The 17240-nt window shown below is 48.9% G+C and overlaps 1 protein-coding gene across 2 annotated transcripts in view; it reads right to left on the bottom strand.

The window, feature by feature from the left end:
• The window catches only part of MRPS25 (mitochondrial ribosomal protein S25), a 48829-nt gene that overhangs the window by 7425 nt on the left and 24164 nt on the right, over positions 1-17240 (bottom strand). Inside the window, exon 2 of one of the 2 annotated variants that reach the window (XM_006078893.3) lies at positions 4411-4517. The exons of the other annotated variant lie outside the window; for it this stretch is intronic. Within the exon in view, the coding sequence (XP_006078955.1) occupies positions 4411-4517 (107 nt within the window). The remainder of the gene's footprint in view (positions 1-4410; positions 4518-17240) is intronic. 2 annotated transcript variants of the gene reach the window in all.

The following is a 17240-nucleotide window of genomic DNA, read 5'->3' as shown; positions in this document are numbered from 1 at the left end:
GAGACGGTGAAGGACAGGGAAGTCTGGCATGCTGCAGTCCATGGGGTCACAAAAAAATGGACACAACTTAGCGAATGAACAACAATGCAAGTGAAATAAGCCAGAGAAAGACAAATACTGCACGTTATCACTTATTTGTGGCATCTAAAAAGTACAACAGACTATTAAGTATAACAAAAAAGAAGACTCATAGATACAGAGAACAAACCAGTGCTTAGCAGCAGGGCCCAGGACAGACAGAGGGGCGGTAAGGGGTAGGGCGCATGAGATACGAAGCATCAGACGAAAATACCGTACAGAGATGCACAGCATGGGGAGCACAGGCAGCACTGTGTCATGACTGCACACAACCTCTACAACTGTGATTCGCTATTTTGTACACCTGTGACTTATACTATGTACACCAACTATACTTCAGTTTTATTTGGTTTTGGCCTTGTGCCTTGCAAGATCTTAGTTCCCCAGACAGCGACTGAACCCACGCCTTTGGCAGAGACGGTGTGGAGCCCTAATCGCTGGACAGTCAGGGAACGCTCCCATGTAACCATCTTAAAGTGTGATCTGGCGGGTGTTAGCACTCTCGCTATGTTGTGCAACATCACGGCTACTGAGGTTCCAGCACATTCTGTGACCCCAAACAGACCCCCCGTACCGGTGAAGCTGGGCCTTCCTCCTCCCCACAGCGCCCCAGCCCCAGACAAGCACTTCCTGTCCTGTGGCTTTGCTCGTGTGCCGCACACACGCCTTCCACGTCTGCCTTCCTTCTGCTGGCGTGTTTACAAGGTTCACCCATGCTGAAGCCATGCCGGTACTTCAGTCCTTTTCGTGACCGACCAAATGATATCCCACTGAATGAATATATGCATTTTGTTTATCCAGTCACAGTCAATTTTTTTTTGGCAGAGACGTCCAAGAAATTTCATACGAGAAGTGACTATCTTTCAACAAATGGTGCTACAACAGCTGAATATCCCAAATCTAAAAAAACCAAAAACAAACCTCAACGTTTATCTCACTTAACACACAAATAACTAGATCACAGACCTAAATGTAAAATCAGAGACTCTCCCAATTTTAAAGGAGACATAGGAGAAAAATCTTTATGCCTTTGAGGAAGACAGACTTCTTGGCCAGGACACAGAAAGTACTAGACAAAAGAAAACAGCTGAGAAGCTGAAATTCATCAAAATGAAAACTTCTGTTCTTCAAAAGACACCATTAAGAAAATGAAAAGCCCACCACAGACAGGAAATAGTCACAATACATCTATCTGACAAAGGAACTGAATGCAGAATATATGAGCACCTCAACAAGAAAAGATCCAAGTAGACTCTTCAGAAAAGAAAGAAATGAATGGCCAATACACGCATGGAAAGACACTCACACGAAATGCAAACCAAGATGCCAAGGAGACACTCCCCCGCGCGAATGGCTAACACTGGAAACACTCACGTGGCAGGAGGAGGGGCTCCCACAGATGGCCCCTCTTCGTCCGCCAGAACCTGTGAATGACGCCTGATGTGGCCAAGGCGCCTCTGCAGATGCAGTCAAACTCAAGGACCCAGAAATGGGGAGTCTCCCGGGCAACCTGGCGCCTCCACTTTCCACGGTCCTTAGAGCTGGAGAGCTTCCCAAGCGGTGGTCAGAGGCACGCAGGACGGGGAGGCAGCCGGCCACCAAGGCGGCGCCCAAGGACGGAGGGAGGCCCGGAGCCAAGGGTGGCGCGGCCTCGACAAGCTGGCTGCAGCCGGGGAACGCTTCAGCCCAGGGCCTCCAGGAGCGGAGGCTCTGCTGACAGCCTGAGTTTACGCCCTGCTGGACTTGAGACCCACAAAACTCTCAGGTAAGGACTCTGTGTGGCTTTAAGGCCCCAAGATCAGGGTGACAGGAAATGCAGACGAGTAACGGGAGCGTCTGGGCTGAGGCCGGGGGGCCAGTAGGACCCTCACCCTGCGTGCTGCAGGCTGAACGGCAAGGTCACCTTGGAAGCCTGTCTGGTGGCTTCTAAGGATGCTGTGTGTCTACTCTGTGGACAAGCCCAGCCCGAGCCTGTGCCCAGGAGCACTGAGCACCTAGGTCCACAGCCCCCTCGAGCGAGGACACCCCCAGCCCGGCAGCACCACCAAGCCCAGCGCCCCTGGCCTCTGTCCAGGACCTGCTGCTCCTGCAGAGCTGCCTGCGGGCCGGCCCCCCGGTTCCCAGCACCGCACCTCCGTCTGGGGCAACTCCTGTCCAGGCCTCCTTCCGGGAATGTCAGCCCTGCCCTCCATAAATCTCACACCTGTAACTGTCTGGACACCTGTTAAAAACCCAAATGTTCATCACACTGCTCAGCAGTAAAAATGAGTGAGCTACGGATACGCACAACGTGAGTGACTCTCAACACCACGAGCGAAAACCAGACACAGAAGAATATACTGTGAGACTAGAGATTAAGTCCTGAAACAAACAAAATGACGTAGTCTTGGACGTCCCTGGTGGTGCAGAGGGTGAGAATCCGCCTGCCAGGGCCAGGGACACGGTTCACTCCCTGGTCTGGGAAGAGCCCACAGCTTACTCAGAGCAACTAAGCCCGGGCCCCGCAACGAGAAGCCCCGCTCACCTCAACTCGAGAAAAGCCAGTGCAAAGCAGTGAAGCCTCAGCGCGGCCAAAAATGAATAAACAAATAATTAGCCTAGGGTGAAAGAACTGCCGGCAGCCCGAATTCCCTGGCGGTCGGTGCTTAGGATGCAGCGCTGTCCCTGCTGAGGGCCAGGGTTCGACCCCTGGTCGGGGAACTGAATCCCACAGGCCACGCAGTTCAGCCACATACACACACGAAAGGAAGAACCGCTCACAGTGATCGCCTCTGCTGGGAGTGGGAGCTGACGGGAAAGCAGTCCTGGGGGACTCCCTGGAGTAGGAGAGATGTTCTGTCTTCACTGGGGAAGGGTGACACGGGCCCTGCAGATCTATCCGAGCTCATCCCTCTGTGCACAAAAGACCTGTGCATTATGGGTAAATTATCCCACAATAAAGTCAGTTTTTTAAAACACCACCACAAACACGGAATTGGCAAACCACCGCCATGCTCCTAGGTTCCACCTTGCTCTATTTTTCTTTTTTCCCCACTGCACTCATCTTCTAACAAACCATGTCATTGAGTTTCCTGTTCATTCTGTCTCCTCCTGCTGGAATATCATCTCTACACGACTAGATGTCTTTGACCTTATGGCTCCCTGATACCCCAAGCACCCAGAAGAGTCCATGGGTCCTAGCAGGAGCCTGATACATATTTGTTGAATGAAGAACATCATCGATTTGTTTCCTGATGCATTTCCCAATCTACACTGCGTTTGACTCTTGTAACCGTGTAAGGCAGATATTTTGCCCTCCCCTAGAAATACGGAAGTAGGAACAATACTTGATCAGAATGACTGAGGAGAGAGCCAGGCTAAAACGTTGGCTCTGACTTCCAGGGACTGAGCCCAAATGAAGGGAATCTGCACAATTTGTGCCTCAAGAGGACAGGAGCGCATCGTGCAAGGGTGTATGATCCAGAAAGGGGACACACACACACGCAGTTCAAGAAAACGTGGCCAGTGCTGAGGGACGCACCCTGGGAGACCCAGCTAAGGTGCAGGGAGGCTTCCTGGGGGAGCTGGTACCCAAGCTGATTCTCAAAGGATTTATTTTTTTAATTTAGCCAAGAAAAGTAGAAAGGAGATTTCCAGCAGAGGGCCTGAAATGAGCAAAGGCATTAAAGCACAGTGCAGCAAGGCAATGTGCAGAGACTGGCCCACACGATGTGGGCCTGTAGGAGACGTGGGACGACGGGAGTGAGTCTGGCGGGGGTGGGGGGGTGCGGGCAGAGAGATCTTGGTGGCCGCTGGGCACCAGGTGCAGAAGCCAAGGCGACAGGACCAACAGGTTCACAGCGCTCCCCTCTCAGGCCCCAGTGACGGCCGCACAGGAGGAGCACGGGGGACGGCAGGCCTGGGCCACAGCCAAGTGCCGTGTGCTCACTGCGGAGCCCTAACCCGTGGCCACAGAGGTGGAGCCCAGAACCAAGATCATGTCCGGAACTGACTGAGCCCCACTGTAACCATTCCCCAAAGCACCCCGGGTCAGCACCAAGCAGGCTTCTTGACCCCGAGTTAGGCGAAAATGCCTGCTCCAGTCTCACCCTTGAGGGCCCTAACCAGTCACCTAGCACCGCCCTTCCAGCAGGAACTTTGTCTTCAGATGATAGAAACTGGCTGCTGACCCCCGGAAGCGGGGGCTCCCCCTGGTCTGCCAGGCGCTGGCCCGCTGGGTTTGCAGTGTCTTCATTATCTCTGCTCTTTGCTCTTAATAAACTCACTCCCTTCTGAAATGCTCTGTGTCTGGAAATTCTTTTCCAACCCGCGCCAGACAGCCAGGACACTCACCCAGATAGAACCGCAGGAAAGGGGTCGGCGTCATGTTCTTAAACAGCATGATCTGCACCCAGGGGTTCTTGTACTGGATCTGAGGTATGTTGAAAAACACGAATTTCCTGCAACACAAGAAATTAAACCCATGAGAGTTTCTAACCTAAACTTTATGCACCTGTGTATTCTTCTAAAGAGAAATTCAGAACTCTCATCAGATTCTGAGAGGACTCAGCCCCCCAAAAAGGTGGAGTGAGGAAAAGCAGGTCACAGGAGCCTATTAACATGCTGTCTGAATGTTGGGATCCCTGATTTGTCATTTAAGGAAAAGAAATCTATATCCTTACCTCACATTGCACATTAACCTAAAACTCACCAAAGCAGAAGTATAAATACAAAAATGAAATGTCCTTGGTCTTGCTTGGTGAGACAGTCACACAGTGTACTCATTTGAGAAGCTGTGCATCCCCAGGTGAGCACTTGATGTTTTTATCATCGTCATGAAAGTTGCTCTGTCGTGTTAGACTCTTTGCGAACCCATGGACTATACAGCCCGTGGAATTCTCCAGGCCAGAATACTGGAGGGGGTAGCCTTTCCCTTCTCCAGCGGATCTGCCTGACCCAGGAATCGAACCAGGGTCTCCTGCATTTCAGGTGGATTCTTTACCAACTGAGCTATCAAGGAAGTCCTTATGTTTTTACACCAATATTTAAAAATAAAAGGAACCATAAGAACAATCATGGGGAATACTCTTACAATCTGCTGCTGCTGCTAACTCGCTTTAGTCATGTTCGACTCTGTGCGACCCCATAGACGGCAGCCCACCAGGCTCCCCTGTCCCTGGGATTCTCCAGGCAAGAACACTGCAGTGGGTTGCCATTTCCTTCTCCAATGCATGAAAGTAAAAAGTGAAAGTGAAGTCGCTCAGTCGTGTCCGACTCCTAGAGACCCCATGGACTGCAGCCTACCAGGCTCCTCCACCCATGGGATTTTCTAGGCAAGAGTACTGGAGTGGGGTGCCATTGCCTTCTCCAATCTAGGAGTGGATAAATCACTGAACTCAGAAGGTTTAAAACACAGACCAATTTGATTAATTAAAACCTTTGCAGGATTTCCCTGGTGGTCTGCCATCACAGCCTTTTTGTGGTGAAGGAGCTTGCGTAACTCAAGCTACGCCATTCAGGGCCACCCAAAACAGACGGGTCATAGTGAAGAGTTCTGACAAAACATGGTCCACTGGAGGAAGGAATGGTAAACCACTCCAGTGTTCTTGTCGCAAGAAGCCTATGAATAGTGTGAAAAGGCAAATAACACCAGAAGATGAGCCCCCCAGATCGGAAGGTGTCCATCATGCTACTGGTGAAGAGCGGAGGACAGTTACTAATAGCTCCAGAAGGAAGGAAGCCTCTGGCCAAAGTGGAAACGATGCTCAGTTGTGGATGTGTCTGGTGATGAAAATAACGTCTGATGCTGTAAAGAACAATACTGCATAGGAACCGGGAGAGTTAGGTCCCCGAATCAAGGTAATTTGGAAGTGGTCAGACAGGAGGTGTTAAGAGTGAACATCGACATCTTAGGAATCAGTGAACTAACACGGACAGGAATGGGTGAATTTAATTCAGATGACCATTATATCTACTACTGTGGGAAACGATCCCTTAGAAGAAATGGAGTAGCTCTCACAGTCAACAAGAGTCTGAAATGCAGTACTTGGGTGCAATCTCAAAAAGGATAGAATGATCTCAGTTTGGTTTCAAGGCAAACCATTCAACATCACAGCAATCCAAGTCTATGCCCCAACCACTGATGCCAAAGAAGCCGAAGTTGACCTGTTCTATAAAAACCTACAAGACCTTCTAGAACTAACACCAAAAAGAGATGCCCTTTTCATCAGAGGGGATTGGAATGTAGAACTAGGAAGTCCAGAGATACCTGGAGTAACAGGCAAGTTTGGCCTTGGAGTACAGAATGAAGCAGGGTAAAGACTAAAAGTTCTGTCAAGAGAACACACTGGTCATAGTAAACATTCTTTTCCAATAACACAAGAAATGACTCTACACATGGCCCTCACCAAATGGTCACAGAAATCAGACTGATTATATTCTTTGCAGCCAAAGATGGAGAAGCTTATACAGTTAGCAAAAACAAGACCAGGAGCTGACTGTGCCTCAGATCATGAACTCCTTATTGCCAAATTCAGGCTTAAACTGAAGAAAGTAGGAGAAACCACTAGACCATTCAGGTTATGACCTAAATCAAATCCCCTATGATTATATGGTGAAGGTGATGAATAGATTCAAGGAATTAGATCTGGTAGACAGAGTGCCTGAAGAACTATGGATGGAGGTTTGTAACACTGTACAGGAGGCAGTGACCAAAACCATCCCAAAGAAAAAGAAATGCAAGAAAGCAAAGTGGTTGTCAAGGAGGCTTTACAAAGAGATGAGGAAAGAAGAGAGGAGAAAGGGAAAGATACACCCAACTGAATGCAGAGCTCCAGAGAATAGCAAGGAGAGATAAGAAGGCCTCCTTCAAAGAACAGAAGATAACAACAGAATGGGAAAGACTAGAGATCTTTTCAAGAATACTGGAGATATTAAGGGAACACTTCATGCAAGGATGGGCACACTAGAGGACAGAAATGGTAAAGACTAACAGAGGCAGAAGAGATTAAGAAGAGGTGGCAAGAATACACAGAACTACACACAAAAAAGTATTAATGACCCAGATAACCACTATAGTATGATCACCCACCTAGAACCAGCCATCCTGGAATTCGAAGTACAGGGGGCCTTAGGAAGCATTACCACAGACAAAGCTGGTGGAGCCAGCTGAGCTGTTACAAACCCTGAAAGATGACATGGTTAAAGTGCTGCACTCAATATGTCAGCAAATTTGGAAAACTCAGAAGTAGCCATAGGATGGGAAAAGGTCAGTTTTCATTCCAATCCCAAAGAAGGACAATGCAAAAGAATGTTCAAAGCACCACACAATCACACTCATTTCACACACTAGCAAGGCAATGGCTCAACTTCCTTCAAGCAAGGCTTCAGCAGCACGCGAACAGAATTCCAGATGCATAAGCTGGGCTGAGAAAAGGCAGAGGAACCAAAGATTAAATTGCCAACGTCCGTCGGATCACAGGAAAAGGAAGGGAATTTCAGAAAACCATCTATTTCTACTTCACTGATTACATTACAGCCTTTAACTGAGTGTACCACAACAAACTGTGGGAAACTCTTAAAAGAGATGGGAATACCAGACCTCCTTATCTGTCTGAGAAACCTGTATGCGGATCAAGAAGCAGCAGTTAGAATCGGATATTGAACAACTGACTGGTTTCAAATTGGGAAAGGAGTATGACGAGGCTGTATACTCTCATCCTGCTTATTTAACTTATACACAGCGCATATCATGCGAAATGCCAGGCTGGATGAATCACAAGCTGGAATCAAGACTGCGGGGAGAAACACCAACAACCGGGAAGAATTAAAGAGCCTCTTGATGAGGGTGAAAAGAGAGTTAAAAAGCTGGCTTAAAACTCAACATTCAAAAAACTAAGATTGTGGCATCTGGTCACATCACTCCACGACAAATAGAAGGGGGAAAAAGTGGAAGTATTTAAAGGTTTTATTTTCGGGCTCCAAAACCACTGCAGATGGTGACTGCCGCCATGAAATTAAAAGACACCTTGGAAGGAAAGCTATGACAAACCTAGACAGTGTATTGAAAAGCAGAGGTATCACTTTGCTAACAAAAGTTTATATAGTCAAAACTATGGTTTTTCCAGTAATCCTGTACAAATATGAGAGCTGGACCATAAAGAAGGCTGAGTGCCAAGAAACTGATGGTTTTGAATTGTGGTGCTGGAGGAGACTCTTGCGAGTCCCTTGGACAACAAGGAGATCAAACCACTCAATCCTAAAAGAAATCAACCCTGAATATTCACTGGAGAGACTGATGCTGAAGCTCCAATTCTTTGGCCACCTGATACAAAGAGCTGACTCACTGGAAAAGACCGTGATGCTGGGTAAGATTGAGGGCATGAGGAGAAGGGGAGGGCAGAGGGTGAGACAGTTCGACAGCATCACTGACTCAATGGACAGGAAGAGGAGCAAACTCCAGGAAACAGTGGAGGACAGGGGAGCCTGGAGTGCTGCAGTTCACGGGGTCACAAAGAGTCAGACACGACTTAGCAAAGGAACAACTGGTGGTGGGGGTTGAGAGTCCACCTGCCAGTGCAGGGGATACGGGTTCAATGCCTGGTTGAGGAACTAAGAACCCACAGGCCACGGGGCATTTAAGCCCACGTGCCCCAGGTATTTAGCCTGGGAGCTGCAACTACTGAAGCCTTCACGCTCTAGAGCCCATGTTCTGCAATGAGAGAAGGCCCTGCTTGCTGCAACCAGAGGAAGCTGGCTTGTAGCAATGAAGAGCGGCGTGCCACGATGAGGACTCAGGGCAGCCATAGGTAAACAGATAAATAAATACAACCCTTTGAAAGGCAAAACTTACCAAAAGCAAAATCAACATCTGCCAAGCACAAAACACAAAACAAAAGGTTAATTCCCTTACATAGAATTCTGCACACGAGTAACAAATCTATAACCCAGTACTAGAGGCAAAGGCCACCAACAGGCAGAAACCCACATGGTCTATCAGAGGAAGGATCCCCAGTGTCTTCCCAACAATTATACAGTAAAATCATCCTTTTTCATCTTAGATTGCTTAAAAGGTGAAAGTGTTAATCACTCAGTCATGTCAGACTCTTTGCAACCCCATGGATTACAGCACTCCAGGCTCCTCTGGTCCATGGAATTCTCCAGGCAAGAATACTGGAATGGGTAGCCGTTCCCTTCTCGTTATAAGCAATTAATTTATAAAAGTGAGGGGGGCTTCCCTGGTGGCTCAGACAGTAAAGAATCTGCCTGCAATGCAGGAGACTGGGGTTTGATTCCTGGGTTGGAAAGATCCCTTGAAGAAAGGAATGGCGACCCACTCGAGTATTCTTGCCTGGAGAATTCCATGAACAGAGGAGCCTGGTGGGCTACAGTTCATGAGGTCGCAAAGAGGCGGCCATGACTGAGCAACTAACATTTTCACACTTACAGAAGTGAGGAAACCTTTCCTTATGTATATTCATTGGTTCCACTTCCTTGGGGGTCATTTTGGAACTAGCACAGATCTTAACTCAATGATTTCACCTCTGCCTTTAGGTACTTTCACACTTGAATGCAAAGACACCCGTGAACTTTACTGCAGTATCATTTTTTTTGCAGCAAAGGAACAGAAACAGCTTAAATGCCAGACTGACTATATAAATTATGACACAACTGTACACTTGGATCCCTCTCGACCTGCTCCATCCTGAGTGGCTAACAGAAACGTGCTAGGAAGTCGGCTTTCTTCCCCTATGGCTTCGTGTTGGATTTAGTCCACAGTGAACATTGTCATGATCTTAGTTTTCTGAATGTTGAGCTTTAAGCCAACTTTTCACTCTCCTCTTTCATCAAGAGGCTCTTTAGTTCCTCTTCACTTTCTGCCATAAGGGTGGTGTCATCTGCATATCTGAGGTTATTGATATTTCTCCTGGCAATCTTGATTCCAGCTTGTGCTTCTTCCAGCCCAGCGTTTCTCATGATGTACTCTGCATAGAAGTTAAATAAGCAGGGTGACAATATACAGCCTTGATGTACTCCTTTTCCTATTTGGAACCAGTCTGTTGTTCCATGTCCAGTTCTAACTGTTGCTTCCTGACCTGCATATAGGTTTCTCAAGAGGCAGGTCAGGTGGTCCCATCTCTTTAAGAATTTTCCACATTTTATTGTGATCCACACAGTCAAAGGCTTTGACATAGTCAATAAAGCAGAAATAGATGTTTTTCTGGAACTCTCTTGCTTTTCCCATGATCCAGAGGATGTTGGCAATTTGATCTCTGGTTCCTCTGCCTTTTCTAAAACCAGCTTGAACATGTGGAAGTTCACGGTTCACGTATTGCTGAAGCCTGGCTTGGAGAATTTTGAGCATTACTTTACTAGCGTGTGAGATGAGTGCAACTGCACGGTAGTTTGAGCATTCTTTGGGATTGCCTTTCTTTGAGATTGGAATAAAAACTGACCTTTTCCAGCTCAACATTCAGAAAACAAAGATCATGGCATCTGGTCCCATCGCTTCATGGCAAATAGATGGGGTAACAGTGGAAACAGTGTCAGACTTTATTTTTTTGGGCTCCAAAATCACTGCAGATGGTGACTGCAGCCATGAAATTAAAAGACGCTTACTCCTTGGAAGGAAAGTTATGACCAACCTAGATAGCATATTCAAAAGCAGAGACATTACTTTGCCAACAAAGGTCCATCTAGTCAAGGCTATGGTTTTTCCAGTGGTCACGTATGGATGTGAGAGTTGGACTGTGAAGAAAGCTGAGCACCGAAGAATTGATGCTTTTGAACTGTGGTGCTGGAGAAGACTCTTGAGAGTCCCTTGGACTGCAAGGAGATCCAACCAGTCCATCCTAAAGGAGATCAGTCCTGGGTGTTCATTGGAAGGACTGATACTGAAGTTGAAACTCCAATACTTTGGCCACCTCATGTGAAGAGTCAACTCATTGGAAAAGACCCTGATGCTGGGAGGGATTGGGGCAGGAGGAGAAGGGGACAACAGAGGATGAGATGGCTGGATGGCATCACCAACTCGACGGACGTGAGCTTGGGTGAACTCCGGGAGTTGGTGATGGACAGGGAGGCCTGGCATGCTGTGATGCATGGGGTCGCAGAGAGTCGGACACGACTGAGCGACTGAACTGAACTGAACTGAGCATTGTCAAAACAGAAAGACAGGGAGAGTCAAGGTAGTTATTTCTCTGGCTCGACCCCAGGCTCAGTCACAGCTCCACAGGCTCCTGTCAGGCAGCCCTCTTCATCCCCAGGGCCCAACCATCATTCTCCTCCTCACTTCTGCAGCCTCGACCTGGGGACTTGCACTGGTCCCGAGACCTGTGGCCCTTTGCTGCAGTCCCGCAAAGCCTGCACCTGGACCTACCTCTTGGGGAGCAACAAAATACAAAGTAACTATCCGGGACTAAAAATAACTCCGTGTGCATGCCCAGGTGGGGCAAGTTCTGGACCAAAAGATACAAAATATACAAACCCCAACTGCCACTTCTGAAGAGCAGGGAGCAAAAACTGGGTGTCGGGAGCAAAAGCAGGGTACTGCGCATGCCCCACTGCACTCAACACCACAAAGAGGTGGGCAAAACACCTCAGCCCCACCTCTAGCCCGACCCCTGGACACACCCCTGCCCTCACCGCATATAAGGAACCAGCTCCAGGGCCTGCTCCCTCCTGTAGCCAGCGCAAGAACTCCAGTAAAGCGTCGTCTGAGTTTCCGGTCTGTCCGTTTCTATTGATCAGGGAAGGCTAAGAACCCGGCCAGCTGATGGCGCCCAACCTGGGGCAGTCCCCTTCCAGAGCGAGGACCTGGGCACATCCGAGACTGCAGAGTGCAGCTTTAGCGTGGCTGACCAGTGCCTACCTGAACCTCATTTTTCACCATCAGGGCATGTGGTAAGTCTGCCTTCCTGGCTCCGGAGGGCCTCGGGACCCTGGATGGGGCAATGCTTTCCCTCCCCTGAAATCTCTGCCCTCTCCTTCCGAGACAGCTCTGTGACTGTAGAGATCACAGTGGCTGGACCTTCCACGGCCCCGGTGTGCTCTTCATTTCCCTGCTGTCTTGCTCTCGTTTTCAGTCTTTTCTCTCCCTCCTCCCTACACCTCCCCTTCAATCCTTTTCACTGTACTCCTGTTCCCTCTTGTGTCTTTAAGGTTTTGTCACTGGGGTCTTTCTTTTAAGTACTTTTGTCTGTCTGATTGCTCCTGCAAGTCTGCCAAAACTGGGCAGGGTGGAGCCTTTAAATTTTGAAATACAAATGCAGCCCACATTGCCTGAGACTCCAGCTTTGGGTTACTTGCTGCTGCTGCTGAGTCGCTTCAGTCGTGTCCGACTCTGTGCGACCACCCCAGAGACGGCAGCCCACCAGGCTCCCCCGTCCCTGGGATTCTCCAGGCAAGAACACTGGAGTGGGTTGCCATTTCCTTCTGCAATGCACGAAAGTGAAAAGTGAATGTGAAGTCGCTCAGTCGTCTCCAACTCTTAGCGACCCCATGGACTGCAGCCTACCAGGCTCCTCCATCCACGGGATTTGCCAGGCAAGAGTACTAGAGTGGGTTACTTGGAGGAATTTTAAAGGACAAAAAGACTAGAGGGGATTGCACTTACCTCCTCAGCTTTCGCAACGTCACTATTCTGCCTGGGCTCTGAGAGCCTGCAGCTGTCCTCTGCTTTTGCAAAGTAACTATTTTGCCTGAACTCAGGATCAGCCCGCTTCGTCTGTAGGGACCCAGAGGAAGGAGGCAGTTTTAAATTCAAGCCGGAAAACTAGGAAATCTCTGGTTCTATAGAAATTGGCTAGTTTGACTTAAGCTTGTGGGTTTACCTCATACAGATCTGTCTTTAGAGTCATCAACAATAAATATAATACTTGCACTGCACCTAAGGTTACTGAAGGTCAGTTAAGTACACGCTGTGTTTTGTTATGAAATTTGCCAACAGGTGTAATAATCTGATATGATTAAATTTTTAAGTAAATAGGATGAACACTTGTTGGTTAACTCTAGGGGAATGACTATGTTTTAGAAACATCCATCTAAACAGTCTCTTTACAGGACCTCCAAGCTGCACTATGGGTTAAGAAACCGTCCACGCAGGACCAGAGTTCGACTCCTGGTGAAGGAGCGAAGACTCGCCACGCCACGCCAAGACTAAGCCTGCGCTGCAACCACTGAGCCGAGGACAACTAGAGAGTCCACAACAAAGGGTCCCACGCCGTGCCGTGAAGACCCCTGTGCTGCCAGGAAAACTGCCGCAGCCAAATACATAAATAAATATTTTAAAAAGCAAAAAGTCTCTGTACATCTTGGTACTCAAAACTAAATTTACGTTAAATATAGGGATTCACTGAATATCCAGGCCATTTCAAATATGATAGATAAAATGTTGGAAATATTAATTGCTAAATAAGTCTAAATTTGCCTACTTTTGTGCAAGAGAAACTTAAGCTTGTCTGGTGCTGCTTTGAGACGTTCTCTACCAACTGATAGAATGCCAATGTAAAAGTCTGTGAGATGTACATTTTTTAAAAAGGAGGTATGAGAAATGGACATACACTTTGTTAAAGGAAAAAGGGTGATTTTTCTGCTAAGGCTGATTATTTCTAAACTGAAGAATAAGGGACAAAGTATTGCTATAGAAAAGGACAGGTTTGCAGAAGTAGAACATTGGGAAGAATTTTGTATGGGGTTGGGATTTTCTAAAGTGGAATTAAATCTTATTAGGTAAGTGGATTTTACTAAGACAGGCTATAGAAGGGCTAGCTTTGGTCTTTCGTGAGAGAAGGACATGTTCCTGGGACGCTGCTTCTGATAACAGACTGTGAGCTCCTGCGCCTGTAAGTGGTCTGCACTGAGTTTACTTTTGAAATTTATTTTTTCACCTTCGCTTAAGGAATAATTGCTTCACGGTGACCTATGATTTGATCTGACTGGGTTTTTTACATTTTTGACAGACTTCCCAAACATCAAATTCTAATTAAAGTTCTTCTGGCCTCCAGCTAACCTTGCGGTGTTTTAAAGGGCCCCTGGAGTATCCCAAACAGATCCTGATTTAACTCGTACGTTAAATTATATGGGAAATGCTGTCCAAACCCGCTGCTCCCTGTGTCGGATACAGGTTGTCTCCAATTTTACCACAGCCACCAAACATACAGGGGAAAGGGGCTCAGGCTTTTCTGCTGTCTAGTCTCTCGCCTTACTCTGTCCAACAAATCCCCTGTGGGAGCACTCCCACCTCCAGCTCCAGCTCCTGACCCCGGGGCCTTCTCCACCATGCCCAGCTCCAGCTCCTGACCCCGGGGCCTTCTCCACCATGCCCAGCTCCAGTTCCTTACCTCGGGGCCTTCTCCACCGTGCCCAGCTCCAGCTCCTGACCCCGGAGCCTTTTCCACCGTGCCCAGCTCCAGCTCCTGACCCCGGGGCCTTCTCCACCATGCCCAGCTCCAGCTCCTGACCCCGGGGCGTTCACCGTGCCCAGCTCCAGCTCCTGACCCCGGGGCCTCCTCCACCGTGCCCAGCTCCAGTTCCTGACCCTGGGGCCTCCTCTACCATGCTCAGCTCCAGTTCCTGACCCCGGGGCCTCCTCCACCATGCCCAGCTCCAGTTCCTGACCCCAGGGCCTTCTCCACCATGCCCAGCTCCAGCTCCTAACTCCGGGGCCTTCCCTATCATGCCCAGCTCCAGTTCCTGACCCCGGGGCCCTCTCCACCGTGCCCAGCTCCAGTTCCTGACCCCAGGGCCTTCTTCACCGTGCCCAGCTCCAGTTCCTCCAGGAGTTCCTTTCTCCATCTCTAATCTCCCCTTTCCTCCAGGCTTCGGCAGCCCGTACCTCATTACAGACTATTCAGCTGTCCACTTCCAAGCAGCCCACATCCTGGGATTTATAGATGCCCACTCTTGAGGAATACACCCCAACATCCAACATAGAGAAAACTGCTATAAGACCACAAGCTTATAGACAACAGATGCCCCCCTCAGGGAGAGCCTAGCAATGCACTGGCACTGGTTCAAATGTCCCCCATCGGAGCCCCTGGTGCAAGGGATGGAGGTGGCCAGAGTAGGAGATGCTCAAAACCCCACTAGGTGAGGCGGGCACTCCAACCCCACTCTGACAAAAGCCTCCTGGGAAAATGTCTCTTGGATGCTGGGTTTCATTTCTAGGAGTGCTCCTGGTTGCAGATGACTCAACATGGGAGGATCCTGTTCTAAACTGGAAGAGACACCTCGGGAATGTATCCTTAAAAATTAGAAGTGTTAAAAATAGATGGGCTTAAAAGGGAAAAAAAAAAAAAACTTTTACTATAACACTGCTTGGCCTTTATATAGGTTGGGAGATGGAGAAAAATGTCCTGAAAATCCATCTCTAAATTACAATATCATCTTGCAACCGGAAATCTTTACTGTCACAAGATAGAAAAATGGACTGAGGTTCTGTATGTCCAAGTCTTCGTGGTCCTTTACCAAAACCCCACTCACTCTAAGTGGTTTTCTGGGCATTCAAAGGCACACCTGGCATTTCAGGTCATCTCCTAACACCCCCCAACTATCAGGGGGAGACCAAGCTTCCCCTGCTTCTCTAGACCCACCTGCTTCCCCCGAGGCACCTACTTCCCCAGATGCCTCTGACCAATCCCACACCCCAGCAACTCACAGTGGAACTTCCTACCATCCAAGATCGGGCAAAGTGTGCCCTCCGAGGGAAGTGGCAGATGGCAAAGAGACAATCAAAGGACATGTGCCCTTCTCTTTAATCGGTGTAGTTAGCCCAAGGCAGACTGGGCCAGTTTTCTTAAGACCCTAGTAAGTTTGTCGAAGGGTTTCAGGCCCTAACACTGGCCTTTGATTCTACTTGGAAGGATGTCCAAATAGTCTTCTCTACTTGCTGCACTTGCGAGGAAAGACAGAACTGGGGCAGCAACCCAGCGACACGGTGACCAGCCTGCCAGTTCACATTCGTGTTGCAAACACGAACATTATACTGTGTGTGGAGACGCAGTTCCAAATCAGGGGCCCGGCAGGAGGTACAGTTACTGGGAGGGAACAGAAGCCAGGAAGCGCGTGATGTGGTGTGCCCTGGGAGGGGTGAGAAAGTGTGTCCACAAGTCAGTTAACGACGAAAAGGTCAAAGAAGTGACCCAAAAGAAAGAAAAATCCATCTTTCTTTCACGGACGGCAGATGGAGGCTTTTAGAAAATCTACTGACATTGATCCACCCACCCCTGATGGTCAGACCCTGCTGGAACATTCTGTCAGCCCTAACATTAGGCGGAAACTCCAGAAGTTACAATTTGGCCCACAGACCCCAGTGCCACAACTCCTAGAGGTGGCCCTTGGGGTATTCAGTAATCCAGACCAAACTGAGGATGGAGAACCTGATGTAAAAACAAGCCAGGGCTCAAGCTACACTGCGGGTCACAGCTGCCAGCCATGCCTGGCAGCCTCAGGACAACCCAAGGCGGGAAAGGAAGTTTAAGCATCTACCTGGAGATAAAACCAGCAAGGGGGGTGGTTCAAATGTAAGTCAACCAGCCAGTGGGCTCCAAAGTGCCGGAAAGAACCCCCTGGTCTGTGCCCAGTCTGCAGACAAACAGATCGTTGGAAGTGGGACTGGCCCCAGTCCCAAAGGGAAGGGGGGCTCCCACTCCGGACACGACCACACTGGACACCTGAGGTGGCCCAGGATGCTGGTGGCCCCCCTCCAACAAGACGTCTGTCTCCCTCAAGGAGCCTCGGGTGGCCCTTGGCACGGCAGGTAAGAAAATCAATTTTTAACTGATACCGGAGTCACTCACTCTGTCCTGATTTCTCAGGCTGGGCCTCTTCCCTCCAAAAGCTGTGCTGTGACGGTGTCGAGGGAAAGCCTCACACTCGCGTCTTCGCTGGGCCTCTCACTTGTCTATTTGAACAGCGTTTGACCTCACACGCCGTTTTAGTTGTGCCTGAGTGTCCGTCCCAACCCCACTTCTGGGCTCTCTTGGAGTCTTATTACAGTTAGCAGGCCCTGAGAGGCCCCTTTTCTTGACTCTTACAACAAATTAGCTGGAAGAACAAGGGTTGATTGCCAGCCATATTCCACACGCAGCCAACCCTGCAGTTTGAGACAAGGGAATCCCTCAGTCAGTTCAGTTGCTCAGTCATGTCCAAGTCTTTGCGACCCTGTGGACTGGGAATCCCTGGGA

This window comes from Bubalus bubalis, chromosome 21, assembly GCF_019923935.1.
Source record: "Bubalus bubalis isolate 160015118507 breed Murrah chromosome 21, NDDB_SH_1, whole genome shotgun sequence".
Classification (NCBI taxonomy): domain Eukaryota; kingdom Metazoa; phylum Chordata; class Mammalia; order Artiodactyla; family Bovidae; genus Bubalus; species Bubalus bubalis.
The sequence above is the reverse complement of the archived record's forward strand: the minus strand, read 5'-3'. Positions and strand labels throughout refer to the sequence as shown.